This window comes from Cnephaeus nilssonii, assembly GCF_951640355.1.
Source record: "Cnephaeus nilssonii genome assembly, chromosome: 5".
NCBI classification, from domain to species: Eukaryota; Metazoa; Chordata; class Mammalia; order Chiroptera; family Vespertilionidae; genus Cnephaeus; species Cnephaeus nilssonii.
This window is the reverse complement of record NC_137076.1, coordinates 100,852,423-100,870,950: the sequence shown is the minus strand read 5'-3', so window position 1 is coordinate 100,870,950 and position 18,528 is coordinate 100,852,423. Positions and strand designations below refer to the sequence as shown.

General features: G+C 44.2%; 1 protein-coding gene across 6 annotated transcripts in view; it reads right to left on the bottom strand.

Annotated features, from left to right (window-relative positions):
• The window catches only part of TENM2 (teneurin transmembrane protein 2), a gene marked incomplete at both ends in the record, with an annotated part of 890,113 nt that overhangs the window by 241,610 nt on the left and 629,975 nt on the right, over positions 1 to 18,528 (bottom strand). For all 6 annotated transcript variants that reach the window (XM_079771922.1, XM_079771923.1, XM_079771924.1 and 3 more), the window contains one exon: positions 1,105 to 1,343. In XM_079771922.1, the coding sequence (XP_079628048.1) occupies positions 1,105 to 1,343 (239 nt within the window). The remainder of the gene's footprint in view (positions 1 to 1,104; positions 1,344 to 18,528) is intronic.

Below are 18,528 nucleotides of genomic sequence, written 5' to 3'. Positions count from 1 at the left end.
CTAAGATCTCCGGAGGCGCACAGTCACCCTCCCTTGCCATCAGGCAAGCTTGGGTAGAATGGTATTGGAACTCCAGACCAGCCCTTCCCTGGCAGGCACCATACTGGTTGCCTGAGGATGAAGGAGGTGTGTGAGTCCCACTCCCTAGAGAGAAGGGGCAAAGCCAGCATGCGCAGGGCTGTCTTTCCCATCTTCTGTGGGAGGGGTTTCTACATAAATGTTGGGAGCTGTTTGGGAATTGGCCTCCTCTTGCTGTTTTCTAGGTTTGCTTCGCAACATGGCACAGACAAATTGGGGAGGCCGATCACTGCTGCCCTGAAACCAAGCCAGAACCACCACGTGTTTCAAATAAAGTTTAACAAATGTCCCTGCGGCCTCTGCCCGGGCCAGGAGATCTGCCATTGGCAGGCTCAGTTGACAGAGCGGCAGCAGGGGCTCTCTGTCGGGGCCAGGAGCTGCGAGTGGGCTTTGTGTCCAGCCCAGGATGTTCGCATCCATGTGGCACCCTGCCCCTAAGCTCTTGGCATTCACTGCTTCCCATAGTTACACAGGCTGCACCCCAAGGATGCAAACCAACATCCTTGGATGGGACAAAAAGATACCCCGGCAGCTTTGCCAATCTGCTACCCTAAGTCTTATTCTGAGTTCCCAGAAGCACAGCTGGCATGGGAGGTGGACCTGATTCGGATTCAGTAGCATGTGGTGTTTATTCCCAGAGATGCTGATCACTATTCTTCTTCTCTTTGATTTCTGGCTGTAGTTAAGCAATGCTCATGAATTTCAGAGCATACACCTGGGTTAAAATCCAGTGATGGAGGAGACTAGAAGGCTACTTTTGGGAGTGAGGGATGGGTTTGCAGGAACAACAATTCTCAACTGATCTCCAAGAAAGAATACAGCAAGGATGCTTAATTTCACATATGAGAAATGTCGTTTAGAATCACGGAGAAACCCATCAGATCGAAATGGATTTCAGGAGGGGAAACATCACTCCCTTTACGTCTTTCAGTAGCCAACAAGCACATTGTGCAGACAACAGAGGGCTTGGTTCCCTCCCCCCCTCCCGCCGCCCTCCCCCCAACAGGCAGCTGGCTCCCCACTCACCGATGAAATAGGCCAACAGAATGGCCAGGAGGAGGGCGGCGGCGATGGCGGACAGGGCAGCACATTTCCAGCTGCAGTACTTGGAGGGCTTCTTCAGCTTGAAGGCCTTCCTGGAGAAGGTGTTCCGGGGCAGCAGGCGGGGTGGCGGGGTGTAAACGGTTCCTGAGGTCAAGGGGTACCCCGGAGAAGAGCTGCTGAACAGGGGTGTGCTTCCAGAGGAGGTCTTAAAGAGAAAGTGCCTGCCAGGAGAAGGGAGAGAGTCAGGATCCACACGGTGACCTGGGAGGGGCAGCCGCTGCTCTCTTGCACTTTGCTTTATAGATGCTAGGACAGTCCTGGCTAGTGACCCTGCCTGCCCATCAGGGATGAAGGGGCGAAATGCTACCCTTGATTGTGACACAGATGAATTCTGCAAACTCACATCATTACAGATTCTCCCATATGCATCTAGATTTAATCTTCCACAATGATCCTGCAACATAGTCAAAGCAAATACAAAAACCGAGTTACTGAGAGAGATTACAAATGGTGGCGGATTAAGTGGATGCTACACAGACATGCTCCCAGGACCAAACTGGAATTATAACTAAAATATATTAAAAAAAAAATCCTGAATAATCAATGGAAGACTAGCTGGAGAGAACCCTGATAACCGAGGATGGAGGGTGGAGACCATATACTGGTAGGAAGGGTGAAGGTGTGAAAGAGCTGGATGGGCACTCATAGACAGCAGTGGAAGTTCTGGAGAGATATTTCAGCTGTGGGGGGTTGCCAATGAGAACTTTGGGGTCTAATCCCAAGCTGGGCCCCAGCAGAGAGCACCAGAACTGAGAAAGTTGCCCATAAAACATCTGGCTAGAAACTCAGGCATACTCTTAAAGGGCCAACACACAAAATTCCATATGCAGCCGCTTGTGCTCCAGCAGAGGGAGGGCAGAGTGGATTGGAGCTGTGTGATCAAAAGCCATGGTTGGGACCTCTGAGGTTAGAGCTCAGAATACAGACATCCTGGTTTTCTGTGCTGTCATTCCCTCACACTGTGGAGTTCATCTTGCTCACACAGACTTTTGCTATCCAGGCAGTTTTGCCTGGGGGGAAGACAGTTGACCCATCCTATTGGAAAATACTTTGCCCCATGGTGTGAAAGAGCTGGATGGGCACCCATAGACAGCAGTGGAAGTTCTGGAGAGATATTATCCAGCACGGCTATCATTCAAAATAGACTGAGGCCCATTAAGAAGCTGAGAATAGCCCTAACCGGTTTGGCTCAGTGGATAGAGCGTCAGCCTGTGGACTGAAAGGTCCCAGGTTCGATTCCGGTTAAGGGCATGTACCTTGGTTGCGGGCACATCCCCAGTAGGAGGTGTGCAGGAGGCAGCTGATCGATGTTTCTCTCTCATCGATGTTTCTAACTCTCTATCCCTCTCCCTTCCTCTCTGTAAAAAATCAATAAAATATATTAAAAAAAAAGAAGCTGAGAATAACAATTAGCCTCCAGGCAGAAGCAATTGCCTACTCAAGACAGACTCTAATCAGTCTGCAGGCAGAGGCAGTCTTTGAAGGCTTTGAGTCTTTGCCTGATCTAATTAGTCAGAAACAGCATTTGACACTGTATTGCACTAGAGATTGAGAGGCATAGCAGATCTACCTAATACACAGTCACAAAGTCAAACAGGTAGCCAAAATGAGGAGACAAAAAAAATCCCCAAATGAAAGAACAAGAGAATTCTCCAGAAGAAGAGATAAATGAAATGGAGATAAATTTATCTGATATGGAGTTCAGAATAATGATGGTAAAGATGCTCAACAGCATGAGAAAAGATACAGTAACTATGAAAATGGAAATAAAGAATGACATAGCACAAATGAACACATAGGAAAGGATACACATCAGATTAGGGGAAGCTGAGGATAAAAGCAGTGAATTAGAAGACAGGGTAGAAAAATATTCAGAGAACCACAAAGAAAAACAATTGAAAAACAGGAGGACAGCCTAAGGGAGCTGTGGGACAACATGAAACACAACAATATTCACATAGTTGGTGTGCCATAAGAGGCAGAAAGGAAGAAAGGAATAAAGAATGTGTTTAAAGAAATAATGGCAGAAAACTTCCATAACTTGGTGAAGGAAAAAGTCACACAAGTTCAGGAGGCACAGAGAATCCCAAACAAGAAGAACCTCAACAGGCCCATGCACAGGCAATCATAATTAAAATGCCAAAAATTAAAGACAAAGAGAGAATCTTAAAGGCAACAAGAGAAAAGCAAACTGTTACCTATAAAGGACCTCCCATAAGGCTATAATGGGATTTCTCATCAGAAACTGTACAGGCCAGAAGGGAATAGCATGAAATACTCAAGGTAATAAAAAGCAAGGATCTGAAACCAAGATTACTATATTTAGCAAGGCTATCATTCAACATAGACTGTGAAATAAAGAGCTTCCCAGACAAAAAAAGGCTAAAGAATTTTATCACCACCAAGCCAGCTTTACAAGAAATGCTAAAGGGGCTGCTATAATGAGAAGACAAAATAGAAAAATCTAGGCATACAGAATTAAAATGGCAATAAATAAGTACCTATCAATAATAACCTTAAATGTAAATGAATTAAATGCTCTAATCAAAAGACATAGGGTACCTGAATGAATACAAAAGCATGACCCAACTATATGCTGTCTACAAGAGACCCACCTCAGAACAAAAGACACACACAGAATGAAAGTGAAGGGATGGAAAAAATTTGTCCATGCAAATAGAAAAGAAAAAAAAGCTGGTATAGCAATACTCATATCTGACAAAATAGACTTCAAAATCAAGGCCATCACAAGAGACAACAAAGGTCACTACATAATACTAAAGGGACTGATCTAACAAGAGGCTATAACCCTGGTAAACATATATGCATCTAATATAGGAGCACCTAAATATAAAACAAAAAACTTCTAGAGGACTTTAAGGGAGAGATCATCAACAACACAGTCGTAGTCGGGGACTTTAATACCCCGCTGACTTCACTGGATAGATCTTCCAGAGAAAAAATTAACAAGGAAACAGTGGCTCTAAAGGACACACTGGATCATATGGATTTAATTGACATTTATAGGACATTTCACCCCAAAGCTGCAGAATATACATTCTTTTCAAGTGCACATGGGTCATTCACAAAGACAGACCATGTGAAATATATTGGCACAACTACTTACAAATAAATATTATAATATCTCCATTTAAGATAGGAGAAATCAGGCTGGGAGAAGTTAAGCAACTATCCATGGACCTCTACCTGGACCTCTGTCTTATGCGCAAGTCTGTGCTCTTAAGTGTTACCCTAACCTGTCTCTCTTGAGTCTTCTTCCTAAGCCGTTTTCCTCTCCATCCTGCTTCCTGTTCTGAGACCATCTCTTTAGGTCACGGTGTCGTGGTTCCTTCTTTGGAAACATCTTTGCCCTTGGTGGCTAGAGCTATGGTGTGACAACAGGGAAATGGGGTCTCCTGTGGACACCTAATATAACCCTTCCTCAGGGTCAGGAGACTGTTTCTTCAGGGACACTTCAAGGCCCATCAACTCTCTGATTGTGTGCCATTCAGGGCTTCAAATGTGCTTGCCACACCTTTTAAAATGATGGCTTATCTTCCAAGAAATATATACCACTGGACTTTAAAGCATAGGTTAGGTAGAGTCTAGACTTTGAGCAGCTGAACGCCAGGGCTGTGTCTCCTTCTGTAACGTGTTCATCTTTATGTGCCCAACTCTAAGTTTGTTCATCATGCAGGGGAGATGTGAATGAATGAGCAAATGAATGAATGAATGCATGAATGGAGCTCCCTCACTGTGTTGTGATTTTTACTCAGCTTTAATTCTAAGATCCCAAAATCTTTTACGGGTAGTCCCTTCTCTTCAAGTCTTCAGTAGGTGCAACTATATTTATGGGCGACATACTATTTGTTTGTGACAACGCTAAATGTTTTACTTGCACTGAAGCTCACATCAACCCTAGAAGGTAGGTACTATGATTACTGCAGTTGTACAGATGAGAAAATGGAAGCTCAGAGTTAGCAGGCCAGGTCTGTAAGGCTCCAGCTCCAATCTGCCTGACTCTAAGAGCTCTAATGGAGCTACTACACCACACTGCCCCTGCACACTGGGGCTAGCAATCTTGCCCAGCGGGATTCTGAGGCAACATCCCTGTCATTACACACATTTGTATCTTGGCTGCTTCCAGATAAAACCTTGAAAGTATTTAAATCCTTGACGAAGATCAAACAGGCCTGATATGACTAACAATCATGTCAGAAAATGAGCATCTCATTAGTGGATTATTTAACTTAGCTTACATTAAAATAAACAACTAACTGATATTTAAACGTTATTTGTACTGTAAGTATGTTTGATGACCCGAAGGAAGTCGAGAGGTTTGGGTTGTGAGGGGGCAATTTTAAGGCTCATGGGGTCATGGTCCTTTCATACATAAAAAGAGGCCCTGTATTCCTTGTCCAGTAGCTCCAGGTTACAAAGGGTCCTTTAGCAGAGGAGCCTAGGCACAGTGTGCAAAGGCAGAATTTTGGAGCAAGATACATCTGGATTGGAGTCCTGGACAAGGAAGTCAGGGAGGAGCCTGCAACTGAGGTAATGCCCTTGACCGGAATCAAACCCAGGACCCTTCAGTCTGCAGGCTGATGCTTTATGCACTGAGCCAAACCGGCTAGGGCGTAATCTTAATAATTAATGTATCTGTCCCAAGTCAAACTGTGAAATCCTTGACACTTGATACTCCAGCTATTACTCTTAGGATGTCCAGAGCCTAAACCCCAGTGCTCAACATCAGCCATATTTGTTGACAGAATCAGTAAATTAGAAACAGGAATGTTTCAGCAACATGAGAGAAATCACAAGACGAAGATTAGGAAATTTAAATTGGTGTTACTGTTATTTTTAATGCAGTCATTTATAGGAGCAGAAAGAAATAGCCATTAATTATTCCTGTGGTATGGGATTGCTTCACGAGATCCAATATTGCCCCCTTGCAATCCAGTCTATTTTCTATACCTCCTTCTAAAAAGATTACATCATAAATCACCACTCCCTACCCCTCTCTCAAGCAAGCAAACAAACAAACAAACAATAAAAAAGGCTTCCAATAATTCTTATAATAAATCCAGAAATCCTTCCCATGGCTACAAGGCCTTGTGTAACCTGTCCTCTGGCAACCCCTCCAACCACATCTTCTACCACTTTATCCTCCCATCAGTTACGTTGTCCTTTTCCTATTCTTCTTCATAGCACATCCATCACATTCCTGCCCCAGGGCATTTGCACTTGCTGTTCCCTCCACCTGGAAATATCTGCATGGCTTATTTCTCCACCTCGTTTCACCACTGCTCCAGAGAGATCTTCTCTGGCCTCCTCACTCCTTCCTCTGTCATTTTCCATCCCGTTATAACTGTTTTGTTTTTCTTCATCATATATACATTTGTGTATTCTTTATCACCTGCATCTATCATTTAGAACTGAATCTCTATGTAGTTTAAAATAATAATGTATTTTGTCTGATTTGTTCAATGCTATATCTTAACATCCAGAATAGAGCCTGGGACATAGTGGGCATTCAACAAATCTTTGTTAAATGAATGACCTACAGCCTTTTCAAGGTCAAAGTAATAAATATTAAAAGGACATGACTGTAAACATTTTAAAATAAGTCAGAGAGAGACAAGTATCCCATGATCTCACTCATATGTGGAAAATAAACTGATGAACAAAACAGATCTAGCGACATAGAAACATAGAACAGACAGATGAATTTCAGAGGGAAGGCGGGTGGTGGGGCGGTGAGTGGGAAGAGATCAACCAAAGAATTTGTAGGCATATATGCATAACCCATGGACACAGACAATAGGGTGGTAGAGGCCTCGGGTTGGGGTTGGGGTAGGGGCAGGCTAGAAGAGGTCAATTGGGGAAAAAATAAGGTACATATGTAATACTTTCAACAGTAAAGATTAAATAAACATTTTTTATTTTAAGATTAGGATTCCTTCTGCCCTCTTGATTCTTGCTTTCCAACCAGATTTACGAGTTTGCAAAGCGAGTGTCCACATGTACACATACAGGCGAGATCCCTCCACAGAAAAACAACCCGTTTACTTCCCACCAGGCGTTGCCCCTTAAAAGATAAATCTCTCAGCTGCTCAGGGGTAACACAGCGTCTGTGGTAGTCACAGCTAAACGACACCCCCTCAGTCATCACATCTCTTCTTTCTAGTTGCCGGTGCTTCAAACAATTAAACCAAAATACCAAAGATATGTAGACTCCTGTTTCTGCCACAACATAGTTACACCCTGGTGTTCCAAATCTTGAGAAGCTTAAATTCAGCAAACAAACAAAGAAAGGTTCTAAAGAAACGATCTTCAGATTGTGTCCCCTACATACCTACTTTAGGGTGACTTGAATGCTGTTAGGAAAGTACAAATTCCTGGCTCTGACCAGACCCACACTGGGGGTCAGGGAGTGCACCCCCTACGAAGCTCCCTAGGTGATTCGAATGTACGTTCAAGTTTAAGAAACTCTACCCTAACCATTTTTGCAGCTTTTAAATGTATCTAACTTACAGACAACACACTAGATGGTGAGTGGATATATTTTTTTAAATGCAAGTTTTGAGGGCTGATGTTTTTAGGGGTGAAGTGTCATGAAGTCGCCAACTTCCTTTCAAATGATTCAGCAAGAAGATCTTTATCTCTCTCTATGTATAGATGAGGCAAATGGGGCAAAATGATAGCAATTGTTGGAACGAGGTGGTGATTCTTCATCATGCTATTCTTCCAACTTTTCTGGATGTTGGAAAATTTTCATAATTCCAGGTTGAAAAAAATGACAAGTTCCGATTCACCCAAGGACTGCCCTCACACGCTGCAGGAAAAACAATAAATAAAATGAAGCCAGACCCACAGTTAACGGTCTGGCCAGATGGCCACTGGGAGGACCAAGAAGGCTGAGAGGACTGGGGATTGTTCCCCGAGCTGACTCGGAAATGAAGAGTCACTCGTGATGCCCCAACTGAACTGCTCCCCAGCGGTTGGTCATGGAAAGAGCTCAGCGCGGGACTCCAGGCGTCAGCAAAAATGTGTAGCTTCCAAATGCACTTGACATTTTTCAAGCACAACTCAATTGCTCTCAGAATTGGCCACTTATGTCTCGGGAAGGAAAGGCAAATGAGGGGCCCCCAAAGTGCTGTCCTTGGAGTTTGCTAACACTCAGAGGGATAGAGAGAAGCAGCCCTGGATGGCTTACGAAAAGCACCAGAAGAGATTGCACAACCCTTCCCCAGCCACGAGGGCTAGCGGGCTTCAGGCCTAGCACACAGCGTCCCCCCGGGCACAGGGCAGGCACGCAGAATGGCCGTGGGATGGAGTAGGCAGACTAAGGAAGGACGGCCCTCCAGGTCCCCAGCTTGGTGCCCTGGATCCCAGGGATTTCTTAAGAATACAGCCATCATCACATCCCCGGAAGCTGCCAATTCTTTTGGAGAAATGTCTCCCCTTTTCTCAGCATTTAATAAGAACCGAGAGAGCCGGCAGCCATTCTCTTGGGCATTTTCCGAGACAGCAAAAATGTGTAGTCGAGGCAGACTCTTGGCAAAGCAGGCTTTGGCTCCGGCTTGGTTTAGAAAGTGAAGGCATGCATGTTCTCTGATGAAACAACCATGGAAGATTCTCCAAAGAAGCCCAACAAACAAGAAACACATGCACAGCATCCATGCAAGGGGGGCCCGGTCAATTCAAAATGCCGTGGGCTTTTATTTGATCCTTGGGATGCAGAAGGAGCTTGGCTCCCCTCGAGGGGAAGCTTTGAGAAGAGGTGGCTGGTAAGATGACTTAAGGCCCCAATAAAAGACTCCTCGCCCTCTTTTCAGCGTCAATCACAAGGAAACACACGCCTTAACCACGCGGCCTACCAGAGAAAGAAACACATGCAGCCAACCCCTCACCGGCCAGTGCCATTTCCCAGCGGCAACCGGTGGGGTCCTAGGAGGCTGGCTGCCGACCGGCTCCAGGCTTGGCTTTACTCCCAAGGGGGAGTCCTAGCAAGCCTTTGAAACAGAGACCTGCTACATAAACAATGGCATTGCCCCAGCCCCAACGGTCAAGTTTCTGTTTTGTCCTCTTTCCTTCCTCTCTCTCAACCTGCACCCCACTACCTCCCCCCAGCTCAGCCCTCAGCTAAGCGGGGTCGCCCATGACTGACAGTGCAGGTGAGCTCTCTTTGGCCCATGAAGTCAGTTTCCGCCAACATTCTCCTTGAAACCGAATAAAAGTCCTCAATGGTTTCGACGTGGCGCCGTGTGCAAGAAAGTGGCTCCAGTATCAGGAAAACGGGTGTTCACTGCTGCTCTACCGAGAAAACTGACCTCCCAGTAAATAAACTCCCAGGTATGGGGAGCAGCGGATGAAAATATTGATACACAGTCCATTAATCCCTAAAAGAGTTTTTGAAAAAAAAATCCTCACCCAAGGACATATTTTTATTGATTTTTTAGAGAAAGAGGAAGGGAGAGAGAGAAAGGGAGTGAGAAAAGCATCGATCGGTTGTCTCCCACATGTGACTGGAAATCGAACCAGCCATCGTTTGGTGCATGGTATGACACTTCTAACAACTGACCACCCAGACAGGAACCGAAACGATTTTTAAAAATATGTTTTTATTGATTTTTAGAGAGAGGAAGGGAAAGGGAGAGAGAGATAGAAACATCAATGATAAGAGATAAACACTGACCGGCTGCCTCCTGCATGCCCCCCACTGGGGAGGGAGTAAGCCCGCAGCCTGGGTGTGTGCCCTGGCTGGGAATCGAACCAGCGACCTCTTAAAAGGTTTGACACTCAACCACTGAGCCATACCAGCTGGGCCCTAAACGATTTTAAATCATAAATGCCATTGCTGACATTTGATAAAACAAACAATCCAGAGAAGGGATAGAGACAGGAATGCAGCAGGAGCGGGGGCATGGGACCAGCGAGGGAGACCAGGTGTGCAGTAGAGAACGCGAGATTTCATCACATTTTACTGGTGCTGGCCGTGTTCTTTGAAGCATCAGGTTTATTGTCTCTAAAGGAGTAAGTTTACTACAGAGGCAGCCTATAAAGGGTACTGTGGCATGTCAAGTTACTGTAATTAGGTTTTCAGGAGTCATAATAAAACATTTAGCTGGAGAGAGGTTAAATAACCAGCACACTTTCTGGAATTGTTATTATACTCTTCCATACAAGAAGGAATGGTGCTGAAAGAAGGGAAACTCAATGGGTGGGACCCTGGGAGAGGGAGGGAGAGAGGGAGGGAGGGAGAGAGGGAGAGGGAGAGGGAGAGGGAGAGGGAGAGGGAGAGGGAGAGGGAGAGGGAGAGAGAGAGAGAGAGACAGAGAGAGAGAGAGAGAGGAGAGAGAGAGAGAGAGAGAGAGAGAGAGAGAGAGAGAGAGAGAGAATGGGATGTGGAGAGAAAGAGGAAGAGAGAGAGAGAAGCCTGCAGGATGAGATGGAAAAAGCACAAGAGACGATGAGAAAGGTGACCTTGGATACTGCACTGCTCAGCCACTTCTTGACCAGCAAAACTAAGTAATCTTTAAAGGGTTCTGCCCTTATTTTCCTTTTTGCAAATATAAAACGTACACATCATTTAAAAAACACACACCCAAGTACATAAATTAAAACACAAACAAACAGACAGCAAAAGGCTCCTATACTCTTGAGGGACAGACTGGCAAACATTTGATAGAGTCAGACTTTCCCCCACATATAAACATCCCTGCATTATTGTTCTTCTTATTTATTGAATTGTTTGAAACCAATAGGATTTTACCAAAGAGGCGGTACTAAGCCTACAGATTCTGGACTTGGACAACCAGGGTTTGGCTCCTATACTTATCGCTGTGTGACATTGGGAAAGTGACTTAACCTCTCTGGGTCCCAGTGGCCTCACCTGTAAAGTGAGTGGATGCTAGTACCTACTTCATGGGCTTGTTGGGGGCAGTGGTGAGTTTATTTACATGACATGCTTCACATTCATCTTGACGTCCAGGGAACGGTCAGTAAGTGTAGCTATTAATCCACTGAAGGGCAGGAATCATGTATATCCCGCTCTTTACTAGATCTCCTTGACCTCGCACAGTGCCCAGCTCACTTCAGCTCCTTGTGGGATGAATGAGTTGTTCTAATTAGCCCAGCGACTAGAGCATCGCAGGCTCCCCCTCCCCTCAAAAGCCGTTTTATTAGGAAGGGGAGGGATGGAGGCTATCACTAATGTGCTTGCTCTCTTCTCCCAGTTGGGAATTTCTGCTTGAGTTGAGAAATGAACTGTTGCTTTTAAAATTAAACTTTAAAAATGTTTTAAAAAAATTGCCACTTCCCAAGTTTGAAAAAGCCAATAACCCAATTAGTATAATTAAAAGCCCATTTCACATCATGATTCCCTAAGCTTCCTCAAACTAATTTTGATTGAGGGGAAAATAGGCTTCAAGGTTTCTGATCCCTGAACCTTTCTGATCACAGGGGACATCCCCACATTTGCATATGCCGTGAACAACAGGAAAATCCTCTGTGTTGCCCTCTTCAAAATGTGCAGTCAGACTCAAAATGCCCACAGCTGGAATAATTAGCCACTCAATTTATTGCCTTCCGTTTTTCTAAATAGAAGCTTCAACTCTTGATATTTAAATAGTGTCACACTGTGATGTGACATAGCATTTTTCATGGTAAAACTTATTCTCCCCCCACTCGCCCCCCAAGAAATGATATACTGCTGAGTGCAACAGGCAAGGTCGTTAAGGTCACTAAAGAAAGCTGGTGTGAGCAAATCCATTTCACTCTTTGGGATAAAATGAGGAGGTTTTTTACCCCCTGGTGTTGTTAACTTGTTGACTTTTTTCAAGTTAATTGGTTAGAGTCTTGATGTAATAAAGGAAAAAAAAAGAAACCGCAAAGACTTCTGACTTTGACTTCACACTTGACCTTGACTTCACCGTACACTATAATGTGGGAGTGTAGAGACAGACATCTCAAATAGACTTGCGCTGGTGTTCACCGGCAGCCAGAGCAAGATGAAGAAAGAATGCATGCCATCAGATACAATCAACGAGCAGATGATTTCTCCCCTCACGTTTACTGCCTGTATCATTCTGAGAGTCAAAGAACTGTCGAGCTGAAGGAACCTTAGGGTCTGTACCTTTATCATACTCTGCTTCATGCCATTACATCTGTCCTGTGTGTTTGCCTTGTCTGCCCAAATTACAAACTTCTCAAAGGCAGGTCCTAGATCTTCTGCTTCCTAGTGTTTTTCTCTGTTCTTAGTAGGTGCTCACAAATGTCTGCTGAAGGAACACACACAGCATGGTATAGACAGCCCTGTGGAGGGTGGGGGGGTGGGGGCGTGAGTGGAGAGATTGAGCAAATAAGAAAAAAAAGAGAGAACTGATGGACATGGACAATAGTGTGGTGACTATGGGGAGGAGGTGGGAGTGGAGGGCACAGAGGGGATAAATGGTGATGGAAAAAAAATAAAATAAAATAGAATAATAATAATAAAAAAGAGCCCGGCTGGTGTGGCTCAGTGTTTGAGCATCAGTATATGAACCAGGAGGTCACTGTTCAATTCCTGGTCAGGGCACATGCCTAGGTTGTGGGCTCGATCCCCAGTGTGGGGAGTGCAGGAGGCAGCCAATCACTGATTCTCTCTCACCTTTGATGTTTCTGTCTCTCTCTGCCTCTCCCTTCCTCTCTGAAAGCAATCAAAATATGTTTTTTAAAAAAGAAAGAAAACGGGCAGGCTTTGGAGCGAGGCACATCTGGATTCAAATCTCAACTCCACCGGGAACTGTGCGATGCTGGGAAAGATAATTTCCCTGAGCCTCAGATGCCTTCTCTAAAAAATGGGAAATAGCAATATCTACATCACAGAACTGTTGGAAGGGCTGAAAGAAATCATGAAAATAGTCTGTGAGCACAGAAGCTGGCCCACAGGAGGTGTTTAATACACATCTGTAGCATGTTCCCTCCCATGTCCTTGGAAAGAACACAACATTTAAAATATGAAGTTATGAGTCAACCACTAGTTACGGAGCGTGTGGGTACAGTGGTGACTACGTCTTTATCTTCATCTGGGAATTATGACTGAAGAAACATACCAAATAAACAAAACTCAAGTCCAGGCAAACCAACAAGTACATCAAATAATTATAAATTGCGGGAAGTGTCATGAAAGAAACCAGGAACTAGGACAGAGAAACTGGGGGACTAGCTTAGTGTGGTCACTCCTCTCCGAGGAGATGATAAAAGAAATGGGGTGGTCTGAGGATAAGAAGCAACTAATCATGCAAGGAGTCCTGAAAAGAACATGGCAGGCAACGAAAAGAGCATGTGCCAAGTCCCTGAGGTGGAGAAGATCTCATTCTTGAGGATGTGAAAGAACGGTATTGCTGGAGCACAGTGATGCGGGGAGTGAGTGGTAGGAAGAAGAGGTAGGCATGATGGATAGTAACTACATTACACATACTTGTGAGGGCATGGAATCTGGATTTTAGTCCAAATGCAAGGGTTTTAAACTATGCCTTCTCCCTGCACAAAGGAAGCAGATTTAGAGGCATTCAATCTCCAAAAGGATTATGGTAGAACAGACTCAGGGAGAATTCAGTCCATTTCTCTGAAAATGCCTGGCTGTCTTCTTTGCCCTCTGCCTTGAGGGTTTTGGTTTTTGACCAGAATATTCTAGCCACTCCTCAATATGGCACCTATTAGTCCATTTTCATATCAATATCATTAGACATTTCAAGTTTAACATGACCAAAATACAACTCTTGATTTTTCACTCTACATTACCCTTCTCTACCAGGCTTCACCCATGTTGGTGAAAGAAGTCATCCCGCCCTGGCTGGTGTGGCTCAGTTGGTTGGGCATCATCCCGTGTTCCACAAGGTTGCCCGTTTGATTTCCAAACAGGCCACATGCCCAGGTTGTGGGCTCGATCCATGGTGGGGGACATATAGGAGGCAGTTGATTGATGGTTTTCTCTCACATCGATGTTTCTCTCTCTCTCTCCCTCTCCTTTTCTTCCTCTGTCTCTAAAGAAACAACAAGAACGACAAAACAACACAGACGTCATCACTGTCAGTGGTACAGGTGCCACCCCAGGAAGCATTTTCTAAGGAAGAGAAAGCTTCTTGCAGGTTGTTTGTTAGAAAGCGCTCTTGGAAACACCACCTGTGAGGGAGTGAAGCAAGCAGGCTGGGCAGAGGGCGAGACTGAGCTGTGATGCTGTTGGAAAGGGCCCTGGTCAATCTCATGGGCAGCTCTGGAGCGGGGATGGCTCTGCAGAGTTGCTCCAATTTGGGCTGAGGGAGTGTGGCTTTAACACCCTCACCTGAACCAGCCACCAGGGCGTAACCTTGGGAGAGGTGGCTCTCTTCAGCTGAAGTTCAGTCCTGAGAAGAACTTGGCTGATAACTGTTGTCTGCCAACATTCTCAGCCACTGGGGCAAAATGCATGCTCCTGTCCTGGAGAGTGGCACCTGGTGGATGCCATGCCACCTACATCACTAGGCTTCAGTATGGCTTCTGTCCCTCCCTCACACCTGATCCAGCATCAGATGATTTCTTCTCTTCCTCTGACATGTATCTGTCCTTTTCTTACCCTTAGACCTCTACATCACCTTGCACCTGGCCTACTGCAGTCAGTAGCCTCTAAATGGGTTTCCACTTTGGTCCTCTACATCCAATCTCATAGGAGCCAGTTGTTGTCTACAGATACAAATCAAATCATATTCCTCTCTGGCTTAAAGTCTTCCAGTTGCTTTATACTTGGAAGTAATCCAGCTCATCATGGCCCCACAAAGCACCTGGTGTGGTGTATCTCATCCCTTCCCAGTCTCCATTCACTCTGCTCCTGAGGTCTCCTCCCTTTCCAGGGTACTCACATTGTGTTTCCCTCCTTCTGGAAAGTCCTGGACTCGCCCTTTGCATGGCTCCTCCTCCTCAGGTCTTTCAAGTCTCCCCTTCGAGCTCACTTTCTCAGAAAGGCGTCCTTGTTTAGCCCTCCCAACCCCATCATGTTACCTGCCTTGCTGTTGGCACAGGTGGGGTGGTGCTGGGATAAAGACCCTGCCCTCTCATTCATTCAACACTAACCCCCTTGGAGTAGCTGGCTCACTCATTTCCTTGTTTTTGTTGGCCTGGATTGAGTCCTCCTCACCACTGTATCCCTGTCCCTGAAAGAGTGCATGCTTGGTATTCTATCAATTTCTAGGAGATGAATAAAACATGACCAATGTAGATCTTGAAAAGTTCATTTTATACTGTCTTTAGGAACCGATAAATTGAATGTCTTCTGTCAGCTCTCAGACGCAGCACTTCTCTTTATTTATCTTGTAGTGTCTTCTTCAAGGATGCCCTAGCGCTAGATTTTCAAGATTTGGGTAAATAAAGACCATGTTCTCATGATACCTACACATAGCTATTTCAAATCCTTTGAGAAATCTTCATCTTTCTATTCTGAGGCTTTTCAAATGATTCCTGAGAGACTCTTCACTTTCTTGACCTTGTAAGGGGGAATTCTCCACAACTTTTCTGTCCTTTTTAAAAAAATTGACTTTATTGGGGTGACATTGGTTCATAAAACCATACAGGTTTCAAGTGTACAACTCAACAAAACATCATCTGCACACTGCATCATGTGCCCATTTTTGTTCGTTAAATCACTTTGTTCATTAGATTCCACATATAAGTGAGATCATATGGTATTTGTCTTTCTCTGAGTGGCTTATTTCACTTAGCATAATATTCTCCAGGTCCATTCATGCTGTCACAAAGGGTAAGATGTCCTTCTTTTTTACATCTGAGTAGTATTTCATTGTATAAATGTACCACAGCTTTTTAATTTTTTATTTTTAAATCCACTTATTTGCTGATGGGCATTTGGGTTGTTTCCAGATCTTAGCTATTGTAGATAATGCTGTAATGAACATAGGGGTGCATATATTCTTTCAAATTAGTGTTTCAGGTTTCTTCACATATATTCCCAGAAGTAGAATTGCTGTCATTCTTGAGGTAGATTAGCTATAGCCACATTGATTATTTCCACTGAGCACACACAATGACTTTGGAAAAGAATGAGATAATTTTGATTAATTTCTAAGATGCTGTGTCTTTGCGGTCCTCCCTTCCCCTCTTTACAGAGCAGCCCCACAGACTGTGTATATTTAAAAGTTAGTTGACACTAATTTGGGGCCACTTCCTGGTTGATAACCAGGAGCTCAGAGATAATCTTCAGGTAGGTCTGGAAGAATTTTGGGTAAATGTACTCGCTCCTTATCAGTCCCTTCTTTGCCCACCTACAGAGCAGTTTATCTTCACGGGCCAGTACCTTTGCAAACACGAGGATTTCATGGTGCATTTTCTCTTCCAAATCACTTTTAAAAGAATATGATGAGAATGGTTTCCAGCTCTGAAGAGCCCTGTTTACCCTCCTCCAACCAGGAAAGAATCCATTTATCTTTCTCCTTCTCCCCCCCACCTCTGTAACAAAGGAGCCCTGCCTGACACACCTTTCTTTATTTCCTTATCTTTGGTGCTTCAGCGACTTCAGGACTGTCCACAGAGCTGCAGTTCCCATGATGTAGCATGGGGATCATGTTGACAAGTCTTCCAGATGTTAACCTATGACATACTTGCATCCATGTATTAGTATTGATCACATGACATATGCTGGTATTTTTTTTTTTGTATAGTGGCTTCAAAGTTAACCATTTCAAAGCATGTTTTGGGAATAGACTCCCTCTCCTGGGAAAGGCTGCAGTAAGAGGTAAATTCTCGAGCCCAGCTATCTTGTCTCTCCCTTGAGGAGACCTTTTGTACTGCGAGGGACACGCTGGCTGTCTAGCTGTTTTCTTTTAATTAATCAGTTAAAATTATTTTATTTAGGTGAGATTCACATAACATAAAATTAACTATTTTCAAGTGTACAATTTTGTGGCATCTCGTGTAGTCACAATGTTGTACAAATATCGCTTCTATTTTGCCCCAAAACATTTCTATCAGCCCCAAAGAAAACGCTGCCTCCATGAGGCAGTGATTCTCATTTCCCCTTCCGCTACCCCAGCTCCTGGTTACCATGAACCTGATTTCTGTCTCTATGGATTTCTCTAGTCTGAGTAGTTCATGTAGATGGAGTCATAGAACATATGACCTATTTTGCTTGGCCTCTTTCACTTAATATCATGTTTTCAAGTTCATCTCTGTTGTGATTTTTTGCCAGTACTTCACTCATTTTTATGGTGGAATACTATTCCATTGTAACAGACACCACACTTTGCCCATCCATTCATCCACTGATGGACATTTGGGTTGTTTCTACCCTTTGGCTATTGTGCATAGTGCTGCTCTGGGAATCTGTGTACAAGTGTTTGTCTAAGCACCTATTTTTATTCTTTTGGGGAATACCAAGGAGAGGAATTTCTCAGTTATATGGTCATCCTGATGTTAAACTTTTTGAGGAACTTTTAGTTGTTTTCCCTATGTAGAAAATGATGATCAACATTGAACTCAGCATGGTCAAATTCTGGTTGGCCCTAAACATTTCCTCAGTCTCCTTGCATCCTACCCATGTCATGAGCTTGCTTTTGAAAACTGTTAATGAATTAAGGGAACAGGGACCCTCACCAAGGAGCCGGGGAGCAGCAGTCGCAGAAAGAGCAATAACACTTCAAATCCTACAAAATGTTTGAGCACACCCGAGTCATCAGGCTCCCACTTCAGGAAAGAGGTTTGAGCGAGAGCCTACCGGGTTTATATTCTAGGAAAGCTATCTATCATGCCATTTTTATAAAAAGGTTTATTGTTAGTGCATATCTGAGCACTAACTTGCCAGGCCCAAATATTGCAGCAGCTGATAAATGAGTCTGCGTGTGGATGAGTTTCAACAGTTTAGGCTGAGAGGAGCAAAATCACAAAGTCCTTTCTTAACAAGGGTTTGAAGAAATTCTGGGCTTCCTACTTCTGTCGTGAGATCAGAGAGGACCTGAAATATAAGATCTCAAAGCGTATTCTCTGGATCACCAGGTGTATTTGAGTATGACTGGTCTTCGGTAAAGACAGTGTTTGTTCCACAATATTTGGGAAACACGGGAGTAAACGAAATTAAGGAGATTGCTACATATCTTCATAAGCCTTTAGTACCTTAAATAACCTAAATACCATTCTGCTAACTTACATGACCACATTTTATTTATGTATTTATTTATTTGACCACATACATTTTAACCCACCCACCTCCCCAGTCTTAAAACTGGTGTTCCATGGGGTATACCTTCGGGAAGTTCTAATTTAGTTCCCTCTATTTCTGAATCAGTACACTAAGGCCCAGAAAGAAACAAAAAAACCCCCAATAAT